The 12981-nt window shown below is 36.1% G+C and overlaps 1 protein-coding gene across 3 annotated transcripts; it reads left to right on the top strand.

The window, feature by feature from the left end:
- Positions 1–1396: 1396 nt before the first annotated feature.
- LOC101738399 (uncharacterized) lies at positions 1397–12604 on the top strand. 3 transcript variants are annotated; one of them, XM_012692503.4, is made up of 9 exons: positions 1397–1665; positions 2059–2434; positions 2667–2754; positions 5708–5894; positions 6429–6571; positions 7069–7201; positions 8062–8174; positions 8946–8979; positions 9320–9434. In XM_012692503.4, the coding sequence occupies exons 2-8, from the start codon at positions 2073–2075 to the stop codon at positions 8955–8957; spliced, it is 1038 nt and encodes a 345-aa protein (XP_012547957.1). In that variant the 5' UTR covers positions 1397–1665; positions 2059–2072; the 3' UTR covers positions 8958–8979; positions 9320–9434. The 3 variants fall into 3 exon arrangements, with proteins under 3 accessions (XP_012547957.1, XP_004928697.1, XP_004928696.1); XM_004928640.4 differs by lacking the exon at positions 8946–8979 and having other exon boundaries at positions 6429–6556; positions 9320–12604; XM_004928639.4 differs by lacking the exon at positions 8946–8979 and having other exon boundaries at positions 9320–12604.
- The last annotated feature ends 377 nt before the right edge of the window (positions 12605–12981 follow it).

The raw sequence follows: 12981 nt of genomic DNA, 5'->3' as shown, positions 1-12981 counted from the left end.
ATTGATCTTAATAACTATCAAGTAACCAACTAATTCACCAGAATCGAATGACAGTACTTTTTCGACCTATACATCGACTTATGTCGTCTAGATAATTTGTTTTATTAAATTCCTCTTCATTTATGTAAAAGTTGTACACGAATTAGATAACCGAGACGTAAATGATGCAATTTCGAAGTCGTGGCCTAAAGGATAAGACGTCCGGTGCATTCGAATGTAGCGATGCACCGGTGTTCGAATCCCGCAGGCGGGTATCAATTTTTCTAATGAAATACGTACTCAACAAATGTTCACGATTGACTTCCACGGTGAAGGAATAACATCGTGTAATAAAAATCAAACCCGCAAAAATTATAATTTGCGTAATCACTGGTGGTAGGACCTCTTGGGAGTCCGCACGGGTAGGTACCACCACCCCGCCTATTTCCGCCGTGAAGCAGTAATGCGTTTCGGTTCGAAGGGTGAGGTAGCCGTTGTAACTATACTGAGATCTTAGAACTTATATCTCGAGGTGGGTGGCGCATTTACGTTGTAGATGTCTATAGGCTCCAGTAACCACTTAGCACCAGGTGGACTGTGAGCTCGTCCATCCATCTAAGCAATAAAAAAAAAATCAATATAGTCTAATTACAGAAAATAATTTATATAGACCAAATAATTTTCGTATTCAACAATTTGTATAATTTATTTTAAAGAGGTAAAGGGAATTGAAGTCATTTATCGAAATTGTGATTAATTAGGTTAACAATGAAAGTTTTAAACTAGTGCTTGGGTGCGCTCAGCTAATCATATTTGTTAATTGCTCAGTTGTATGTATGGGTATGTTGTTATGAACTGTTTTCCATTGCGGTATATCGGGATGGCTAAAAGTGCCATGACTAGCCTCGATAAAATCTGGAAAGACCGTAAAATTCGCTGAGTAACTAAGATGCGTTTGGTTCGTACGTTGGTCTTCTCTATCTTCCTGTACGGGGTGGAGACTTGGTGTCTCAGGAAAAAGAAACGCAAAAAGATCGAGGCCTTTGAAATGTATTGCTGGAGAAAGCTGCTACGCATTTCTTGGACAGCTATGAGAACCAATGTCTCCATCCTCGAAGAGCTGAGGGTCACCAAGCGCCTGCTGACTATGTGCCAGGAAAGGATCCGGAGTTTCTTTGGGCACATAATGCGATCCTCATTGCACAGCCTGGAGAAACTCATCATTCTCGGACAAATGGAGGGGAAGCGCGCTAGAGGAAGAGCGCCAGCTAGATGGGTGGACCAACTCAAGGAGGTGACTGGAGGCCAGATACAGGGAGCGGTACATATGGCGCAGAACCGGACCGAGTGGAGAAGATTGACATAAAGTCACGATCCTCAGCATTGAGGGAACGACCAGAAAGAATATTCGAGATAGCAAAAACTGAATCTCAATTTTTTCCTGTTTATGAGATTGATTTATTTGATCAATTTATTATAAAAATTTAAAATCGATATTTTTGATCTAAATTAGATTGGACGATTACTAGAGATTTTAAATCCCATCCCATCCCTATAGCTTAACTAAATTTGTTAATGGCGGATGCGCTTGCGTGATGCCGGTATCGTGTTTTTATTGCATTTAGTTTGGCGTCATTTTGTGTGAATTTGTGAAACAGTTATTATTGGCATTTTTTATCTGAATACGTAAGTTCTTTCATACAATGTTTTATAAAGTATCGTTTCTATTATATTTCGTACGGAGTAGCGGCTTCGTCATCCGAAGCGTAGTTTAGCGTAGTGCTTGTGATTTTCCATAAGCGTAAACTGTGAAGCATGCTCATGGCGTGCGTGTTTAATTTGTTTTACTAGACTCGCAGGTACATTATGTTGTTGAAAATCAATACTATTAAGATTATTTCGTTCTTTGTTTTGCTTTGGCATCCCACCCATTTCGCGCGTTCTTAACGTCGTCCTTGAGATCTCTGAACAAGCGCCAAGCCAAGTGTATCACACGAATCAGACATGGCGGGAAACGTAATCGTAAAATTATGAATGAGGCGGTGTACGTTTGAGCTTATACTTATTGTTTTATAACAGCACACTTCGTCATCATGGTAGCCCAAAAGAAAGGTCGCGGAGCTAAAACTCAGGCAGCTAAACCCAAGCCCGCTGAAGATGTCGTTGAAGAAGCAGAAGTTCCAGAACAAGCCGAAGAGAACAATGGCGTATCGGATCAAGTTGAGCATGGAGACGACGGAATCGCTGCTGAAGGCGCTGAGAACGCTGATGAGTCTACGGAGGGTGATCAGAATCAAGAAAATCCTGATGGCGAAACAAAAACTGAAGAGAAGCAGGAGGAAAAAGTAGAAACTGGTAAATTGCTGGTCGAGAACCTCCCTTCGAGCTACCTCTTCGACTACCAGGAAAAGCTCAAGGAGTTGTTCTCAAAACACGGGGAAATCAATACAGTCAAGTGAGTAAATTAACATGTCTAATGAATGATCTCACATGTCATCTATTGAAATGTTAGCAAACATTCAAATATCAGTTCGCAAATATGCCATATTTCATAGAAAATAAACCAGTAAAGTAAACTATGATTAGATTGTGTTTGCTAAGTATTCTGGAGATGCAAGTAGCACTCGGAATGCAGGCATTCCCAACTAGAGTCAGTATTAATGAGGCAAATTTTTCTTTGTTTTTAGACGTGGTCCAATCATTGTAACTGAACTGACCACAACTCCGACATTATCGGCTATAGTCGAATTCAAAAACAAAGACAGTCTGGAAAAGGTAAACAAAAGTTTATATTAACATTTTATTATTTTTTCTATTTGAAAAAAAAATGCATAGTAGAATTTAGTTGGCCAAAAAGGCTTTTAACATAAGGCTAATGATGAAGTTATTTATTCCAAATTTTTTCAATAAACAACTGCTACCCTCGAGTCATCACTAAAGAATGACTATTTGAATGTTAAAACAGGCTGGTCTTCTACCATATATTTAATTATTGGTTTGTTTTTTATTTGAGTTGCTAAAAGTTTCAAAATTGCTCTTGTAAGTTTTGTTTGTGGTAGGAAATCAGCCCTCATGTGAACTTTTCATTTTGTATTGGTGGAGTTACGGTGAGTAATCCCTTCCCTATTTTGCCAATTCCCATTCACTATCCTCCTAATTTTCTTTTGTTTGGTTACTGAATTTTAAATGAAGTGTCAAAAAATCTTCCTGCCTAATCTCACAACAACATTATTTACACACAGGTTTTTTTTTAAAATAGTGAATAATATTAAGTACAAAAGAGTTCTACAGAACAAAATCATTGATAGCTGAAAAATTTCATGACCACCACAATCTACTGTGATTTATTCTGTACTGATTCTAAAAAATGAGTACTGACTTCTTAGTTTTTAGTTTAACAGTAAGGTTTCTTTTGATTAAACAAGCAGTTTTACAACACGATGCTTTAAAGGAAGCATTTAATGAACATTGAATTCAAATTACAGATTTGAAGAGAGATTGAGTCTCTCTGTATTTGTTCAGTTATTCAACAGAAAGTATCCTAAGATGATACCACTTTGTTTGAGACAATACTATCATCTCGTTACCATGGCACGGCCCGACGCCGGTTTAGAGTTCATCCATACAACCTAGAGCCACTGCGGTCATCCCCAGTGCGTTTCCAGAGATATTTTTTGCCATGTACCATGCGGCTTTGGAAGGAGCTCCTAAGCTCCCCTCCACGGTATTTCCCGAACGCGATGACATGTCCTTCAAGCGAGGCTTGTGGAGAGTATTAAGCGGTAGGCGGTGGCCTGGCTCTGCCCCTGGGACGGTAACCACACCATCAGGTGGGCCGTATGCTCGTCTCGTCTGCCTACAAAGGCAAAAAAAAAGATAATATAGTTTAGATAATTTGTCCTTGTTTTAAAATCTTTTCATCAAGTTCACCAGTTTCACCTAGTACCACTTGCTGGTGGTACAGTGTATTGTGAGCTACTGTTTTTTTTCTTTTTTTTTTCCTACCTAAGCTGATAGCCTTGAGGGGCTATTTCAGCGTAACCTTAACTAATAGGTGAGCTCACGGGGCTCAAACCTGACGACGTTGCTAACACGAACCCTAGCAAGAGCAGAATCTACCACCGGATCGGAAACGCGACCCACTGAGAAGATCCGTCGAGAAACTCAGTGGGCTGTGCTAAGGGTTAAGCCTCTGCCAATTGGTATTGCATTTTAGATTGAGGAAGCACATTACAATATTATGGGGACTGATCTCATATGGCCTGAACTCTGATACAGTGTATGTCTATGGACTAACAATTTGAAACCATTACTCATACAAAATCCTGCCACTTCAAAGTGGAAAGCCTTCCTCGTGTAGAATGAGCTAAGGACCCTTATTATCTTAAGTGGTTAATGAAAATCATAAATAGTACATGAAGAATAGCTGTCTTCGATGATGAGATGAATTTGGGCGTCATCGCACAATCATTGAAATCGGTACACATAATTGTACTGTGTCAGGAATTACTAGAATGGACATATTCCATCTGTCAAGCTTGCTCTACCACCACTACTCGAGTTACCATAATTTGTGATTCTAATTCTAACATCCTATTGGTACGAAATAAAAATAGCTTTGATGATTCAACATTGCCTATCTACAAAAAAATGAGTGACATTAAGTCAAATTACGTTATAGTTTTTTAATATTATCTAAATTATTTATCAGATACCCAGATGGCAAATAGCACTTGCATTTATAATTTAAATTTTTTAGTAAGAGGTAGTCAATTTTGGCAGACAAGATTGTAAGCCCGCATGGGTAGGTACTGCGTAGCACAGTTAAAGCAGTTGTTACCATACCAAAAGTTTGCACCTGACGGTGCAAGGGTGGTATCGGTATTTGAAACGGGATGTTTTTGGGCTCCGGTAACCACGTATCTAACCTATTCATCGAATGAAACCGAAAACAGGTGATTCGCTGCTTTTTCTTATTTATTTTCGATGCAATAGACGCATATTCTAGAAGTTACCATAGTGAAAAATGACAGCACTCTGTGCATAAAATGTTATTACTAATAATATGCTAACATTCGAAACAAAAACGGATATATTTCATCGAGCTAAGCTGACGCCAGTGTGCCTTTGAAATCGTAGGCACATAATTCGTTCAAGTTATCCAATTGTTATAAAAAATTATGAATAAAAAACAAAAAAAATGATCCTAAGCAAAATTATGGGACGGCAAAACCATCCATAAACGAACCTCGGACTATGAAATTATTGTCCTCACTGAAACCTTCCATTTATCGTTTCCATCGGAGTCGACCAGAATAATAAATTTCGTACCTTTATTTGGCAGTCGGTCGAACCCCGATAATCATGTTGAAGTGACTTATGTGGTTTGATATTTCCTTTTAAGTCTGCAATAACTTTTTGAAACTTATATAACTATATATAAAATATAGGTGTAGCTGCTTTTTTCTCTATGTATAAATAACAACCTATTTGTGGTTCACACAAATAGGTTACCTACATGTCCGTAAGATGTCTTTTCATTGTGTAATTTAAAAAAAACAAAACAAAATGAGTGGTCGGTGAACTGTTAAAAGTGAGATCCTTATAACTCATATCTCAAGGTGGGTGGCGGCATTTAAATTGTAAATGTCTATGGGCTCTGGTAACCACTTAACACCCACTTAAGCAATAAATAAATAAAAAAGAAATGACAAGAGTCTTGTGGCAGGCGCTGTCGGAGCACGGCGCCGTGGTGGAGGGGCACGCGCTCTCCGTGGCGGTGGAGTCGCGCGCCGAGACCGCCGTGCTGGTGGGGGTGCCCTACGAGGCCAGCACGGACTACGTGCGCCTGCTGTTCGCGCACTGCGGCGACGTGGCGCACATCCACGAGTTCAGCAAGACCAAGTACAAAATCTGTGAGTTCGCAACCTGCCACTGCAATTAATGTCTTAAGTAAATTCGATTAATGCAACTTGATGTTTGACTTAACACACTTTAAAACCATGAAATAATCACAATACGGCTCTAGGGGGCTGAGTGGTAAATGAAATCACCAGTGTGATTGCATCTTATATATGTTTCATTTTCATGATGGTAATGTTAGAAAAATGAATTCAGTTTCTAAAAACTTTGTTGTGTCTAAACACAAAATCAGTGTACTTTTGTAGTATGATGGTAAAAATGTTGGTAAAAAACCTTTACAGTTGGAAATAAAATAAAATTAATTCATATAAAAAATTTACAATTTTAAAAACAATGACATAAAAACGATACAAACATGCCACGCTCTGGTTATCAACAATGAAATGTCCTCGGTGGATGTCGTTCGTTAGGTGTTAGGTACGTGTTTACTAAAAATGTAGTATCCGCCCGATCTTGGAGGTGGGAATCCTGGCGTAGTGACATCGGTCGATCCGGAAGCTACCAGTACTAATAATTGACTTGTACAGTGCGGGTGACATTCCACGACAAGGAGTCCGTCGAGAAGGCGCTGAAGCTGGACCGCGAGCTCCGCATCAACGGGTTCCTCGTCACCGTCTCCAAATATCGCGACGAAGACGAACAGAAAGCTCATAATGCAAGTATTAACAAGGTATGAGGTGGTGAACACTCGCTGTGTGCCACCACAGTAGTCTTAGGATGTGGAAAACATTACCAAGTATAGCCAAGAAGATTTCTTCCCTATATGGTTAAAGATGACTGATTAAAATTAGAAGAAATACCTTTGTTTTTTAACTTTTTTTCTTCAGTTGTAAAGATCTGTAAATTGACAGAAAGGTTTGTTAGGTGAACTTGAAGTTAAATTTTGTAACACCATAACTTTTTAATATTTATAGAATATTAATTACTACGGATTTTTTTCGCCAAGCCACATGTCTATGCTGTACAAGGTTTCCTAGGAAATACAGAGCATAGAATATTTTTGCAGCCGAAACAAGTTGTATCAATGAAAAAAAAAAATTTAAATGTTGATGGATTTTAGTTGATTCTTGCATCTATAGTTCAACCTTCTTCGTCTACTTCAATGTTCACTTCGAGTGCTATGTTATCTAACTTTTGAAATCGAATCTCCAACGTTTGTGCGAACAGAACAAGCGGCAGCACCCGCAGCAGCAGAACCGCAACGCTGCGAGCGCCGCCAACAACACCAGCAGCCCCGCCGGCCGCGCCAACAACTTCCGGTCCCGCGGGAGCTCCTTCAACGCGCAGGGGAACTTTAGAGGTATGCTCAGTATCATCTTCTATCTTCTTCTTCTTCTATCTTCTATATATATAAAAATGAATTGCTGTTCGTTAGTCTCGTTAAAACTCGAGAACGGCTGGACCTATTTGGCTAATTTTGGTCTTAAATTATTTATGGAAGTCCAGAAAAGGTTTAAAGGGTAAATAAATATGAAAATGCTCGGAATTACATAAAAATAACAAATTTTGTTTTTCCTTCGATGGGGACACATGACATCATAGTCGGACGGATTCCTTTTGTTTGTTTTAAGTTTATTTTATATAAAACTAGGTCTTTTATTTATCGATTAAGGCACTACGAAGTCTGCCGGGTCAGCTAGTTGTTAAATAAAGCCTTATTTGGCTCATTTTATCATGCTTGGAATTGCATTGATTTTTGGCTCTTAGTGAGGTCATTGCAGAAAATGTAATTTTGTAGGAGTGAGAGTATTGTGCCAAATACACAGAACAGTGGTACCTGCCTGGGCGGGTTCGTAATGCACTATACCACTAGTAATTACATTATAATTAGCTGGGGGACTTTAAATATACTGAATTACTAATTGACTGTGGAAAAAGTTCTTCACTTTAATTTTAATACTTAGATATATTTAATAAAGTAGTGAAGTAAATGAGAGACGCTAATTTAGAAGATTAGTTATTAATATTAAAATCATTAAATATATTAAATCAAATCACCGAAACAGTTGAATCCCCTTACACAGGTTATTTTAAAAACAAACATGTATGTGAACTGCACATTCACACGCGGTAGAAGTGAATCTATCAGAAGTATTCTAACTCATTCTCTCTAAGGAGAGTCCTGTGAGGGAAGTTCTGACAAGTGTTGGCATGTTGCAGGCACGCGCGGGCGCGGCGGCGGCGGCGGCTTCGGGCGCGGCGGCGGCTTCCCTCGCGGCGGGTTCGCCCCCGTGACGTCATACATGCCGCCGCAGGGCTTCCTCGCCAGACCCGTGAGTCGCCCCACTCGTACCCTACTCGCAACTCTCACCAAACTCAACGTGCTGGTTTCGGGTGTAATTTATTTCAATTGTATACTAACATGCTCAAATATATGTTAGATACTTATTATTACAGTCACTTTTTAGTGGGAGTTGGGACTTCTTACATTAGATCATTAGATCAAAACAAAATGAAGGATTTGTTACCTGCATTAACTGCTGCTTAATATGCTTAATGGGAATTTACCAAATATACTTGGGCTTAGCCCAACTGCCCTGATTGCAAGTGTAAATCTGAATAGTACTTAGTCGCTCACACCCATGACTGTCTAAACTTTGTAAGTAATAACTGTAATCTGTTAATGATATGAATATTTTTTAAACAGTGCAATATCTACTAATGAAAATGTTTTGTTTGTGTTCAAATAAATTACTGATATTTATTTGAAGATAAATAAAAATAATAATATTAAATCAAAATATTTTCTGATTTATGGTTTGTATAGTGATTGTTCTAAAGTGATTAGTGTTGCTTTCTAAATTTATTAATAAATAATGTAAACAAAAAAAAAAAGAAATATTTACTGTATTTTTTTGCAATGAACCTATCATTGGCTTTTGTTTCAATATTTTGCATGGTTTTCATTTCTGTTCAAAATTTAAATTGAAAAAGACCAAGAATTGAGTGCATAGAATTATTTGCAAAGAAATGCAGTTCCCAAACCGAAAGAAAAGCACATCTTTTTCTTTGCAAACTAAATAATTTCTGTGCATTCTTTTCAGAGTTACCTGTAGTACAGCATTGTTCACTGACAAGGTACTGCATGGACACCTGCAGAGGTTTTAATAAGTTCATCTCAAACATATTTTAACAATTTTGAATTATTGATATGTTTTGTAACAATTTTTTTTTTCAGATTTTGGTTGAAGGTATCTGTTTTAGACTATTCACAATAAAAATGTCTCAGCAGTTACCACAATAACTTGATAGATCAGTTAGTCTGTCAATAGTTTCTGTGATAGTCAATTAATTTCGGGACGAATAAATGCGAATGCTTTATTTACTTATTAAAATCTCTGTTATTAGATTATTTAAACTATGTAAATTCTGGTTTCACGTGATTACGTATTAATTTTGTATTGTATTCCATCAACAGGGCGGCTTCATCAACGACGGACAACGGCCGAACAAGCGGCTGAGGAAGTACTAACCGGAGATTGCAACGTAGTTATTAAGGAAGTTGTCGTGATCGTTCCGTGTCCGTGTGTGTGAGTGTGCGCGTGTAATCTCACTCTGTACAGTTTAAGTTCAACGTAATGCTTATAGGATCCGGATAATCATGACTCATCTCGAGTCCACAGACTTGTTTTATATTAGGTCCGACCGACAATATAATGTGGAGTAAATAATTATTAGCATACAGAAATATTTATATTAATGGAATCTAATAAACTATTGGCAACCTCCTCGGGCTTGCGTTTGTAGTGGATGTTTGCACGTGCTCCCGCGGCGCAGTGCTGTGAACGGCAAAAGTTGATCACCAACCAACTGGGTCTGACCTAATATAATTCAGCTCTTAATGTTAGTTCACTCTTCAACGTAGGCCATACAAATATTTATTTAGAATATTGATGAACATAGTTTTACAATAAACTAAATTAACCTATAAAATTAAATATTACTAATTTTTTCGGTAGTTGATATGAATTTTAAAATATTGAGTAGTTTCTGTGAGTATTCAAATATGACAAGATTTCGATTATTCTAGAAACAGTTTGATTTTGCCTATTTTGCCTTTACTGGGTTGACTTCTGTGTTTACCAGTGTGCTGTGAGAGTGAACTCGTATTAAATAGCATCAAATTATGATACGTTATGCACATTTTATTAAATGATCAAGGTTTTTCTATTCTGTAAAAAATGATTTCGTTTTACGTAAATTGTATCGAGAAAGATTATATATGAGACAACAGCGACAAACGGCCTTCGCTTCGAGATAAAATATTGAATTTTTTTATAATTACTTTTATTTCTTTTCACGTTTTGGTGAAATGATTGTATGTCGCTCTGACACCAGAGCACGCCGATGTTTGTGTAGACAACACAACCAGCTATGCAAAGTTCACTAATATAAGAATTCATACTAATGTAATATTATAGGAGAAATCGCCGAATCGGCTATTTATAAAAATATTGCAATTTTGTATAAGTAAGAAAATAAGTTTCGATGGTTTTGTGAAATTCAAGATCCTTTTGGGAAGTTGTAAACTAGTTTTACATGATTTTAAAGTCCAGTCATTGAGAAACAAAATCACTATTTCATTAAACCTGAAACAAATAATGAATTAATATAATCCAAATGCAACGATTTAATAAATTAAAAGATTTTAAAACTTGAAATAAACAGTATTTGAGGGAGGCAGTATTTGAGATCGTTTTCTGTAGTTTGAATAAATATTTTAAACACTTTTATCTTGTATTAATTTTATGGAGTTCTGAGATCGGAGTTGCGAATTAAACCTTTTAAAGTTACGGGGGGTTTGAGAATTTTAGTACTTAAACTACAAGGCTTAAGCAACGTGAATTCATCGTATTAAATATCTTTACCTTTTGAAGCAGGTTGCATTAGTCACAGAGTATCAAGAAAATTTTAATTGTATTTATTTTTCGTGGTAAACATAAAATTATATCTGTGGCGGAAAACAATGTATTTCATTTACATTGTTAAGAGTTTTTTTAACTCTGCTCTGAATGCACCTACATCTAATTGATTCACAGGTCGAAAAAATACAAATGGCAAAATACAATTATGAAATTTAATGAAATCTAATGAATTGTTTGTAATGTTTGTTTGATTTGAATTTAAACCACGGGTGAATTATTTTATGTATCGAGTATAAATTGTGTGCTTAGACGTACGCTAATGTAAGCGAGAATGTTGAACGATGGAGCGTCGGCGCTATCGAATGAGGTAAAATTGTTTTATATTGCACTTAAATACATAACATTAATTAACATTAAATACAAAACTATTTTTGTTCAAGTAATTTATAGCAAGCAATATTTGGTCAAGGTATTTCACTAACAAAATTTCTAAACACGAGAAATCAGGTTTATTAGAACAAAAGTAGAAATCATTATATGTTTCACTTGTAGAAGTGAAATTTAGAGCCCTAGCCTTAAAGGAAATCTCTCACGTGGTCAAAACGGTAAACTCTATTGGTAATATTATTATTATATGATTTTTATTATGAAGTTTATTTGGCGAGTTTAACCATAAAGAACTTCAGAGTCCAGTTTTAGAGACCCCAATATGTAAAAAGTAGGTATATGGCTACGTCACATGATTTTTGTTTGATTGCGTGTATATAACCAAGAAAATAATTTATTTGACCGCGATTTTAGTTATTATCATGTCAGTAACCACCAGCATTACTACATACCTTCGTTTTCGCCAACACCGTTCATACATATACCTTACTATGCTTTGATACAAAATGTACATTTTAAAACAATTTTATTCTTATATTTAAGTTTGAACTCATAATTATATAGATAAATAAAATCAGTATCTCGCTTACATGGACAATAGAATAACCGAGATATATTAAGATTAAGCTTAAATTATTTGTCCTTTTATGTGTAATATAAATGAACCACCAATGGATTTAGACGTAAAAAATAAGCCCCTTTGGAGTTGTTCAACAATATTGTAATATAAAAAGATGTATAAAATTCATTACTACATATTTTATTGTTGAGCATCGCAGACGCGGCTTGTTAGATAGTCCCGACTATTAAATCCATAGTAAACACTGAACAGAGCGTTGCCTTAGTATGATTGAATTTACATCCTGTCCCTGTGGGTAATTCATAGATTATTGGACTTACTTCCAGTCTTGTATTTTAAAGAAACAGATTATTTGTAGTGCCAATGTTTTAGTATGTTATTTTATACACAATATTAGTATTTTCTGTATACATGTGTAAAAGCACTATGTAGTGGGAATATCTCGCCATTTGCAATAACCTATAACTTGTTTAATGAATATATTAATAATAAAGAGGAGATCCCAATTATATATATAATGATAATTAATGTATAAATCTGTTGGTTTCTTTCGCCTGCATTGGCGCATCAGTATGATTTTACGTAATTTTTTTTAATAAAATATAGCGCTATGGTTCAAATATTAACTTTTCTATTCGAGAGATTCGCTTGTGTGAAGGGATTTACGTCTGTTTAGTGTCTTTATTTGTGATTTAAGTTGTCACAGTAAAATATATTTTATGTACATACCTACGTTGTAATATGAAGTACGGGAGCGAGGCCGTCTGTCTGAAATAAATCTAGCTAATTGTATTTACTAAGTACATGAAATTAGATAATTTTAAGCTATAATGTCTTTTGACAAGTAATAAATGTAATTACTAACATTGAATCGTGTTCTTTTATTTCGAGATTTGGAGTAAAAGCCAAATGGAAATCATTGTAGCGAGTGATTATTGTAAAAATTCAATAGCATAGTTTTATTCCAGTTAATAAAGATCCTTTCCAGTAAAAGTGGTTTCTTTAGTGATGGCCCTCGTTCAAACAATAACACAAGTATCTAGTATGGTCATTATGTAAATTTTTAATTGAAGACACGAGTGGATGAAGGGGTTAAGTACCAGGTTTTAATATTTTTGAGTTTTTACATTGAAGCTGTTATGTGCCTATAAACCATATTAGACCTTAAAACTGGGTTTAAAGGCTATTTTTAGAAATTGCATATGATGAAGGAGTTATGTTCGAAGAAAAAGTACAAGTACCTACCTA

This window comes from Bombyx mori, chromosome 15, assembly GCF_030269925.1.
Source record: "Bombyx mori chromosome 15, ASM3026992v2".
NCBI classification, from domain to species: domain Eukaryota; kingdom Metazoa; phylum Arthropoda; class Insecta; order Lepidoptera; family Bombycidae; genus Bombyx; species Bombyx mori.
The sequence above is the reverse complement of the archived record's forward strand: the minus strand, read 5'-3'. Positions and strand labels throughout refer to the sequence as shown.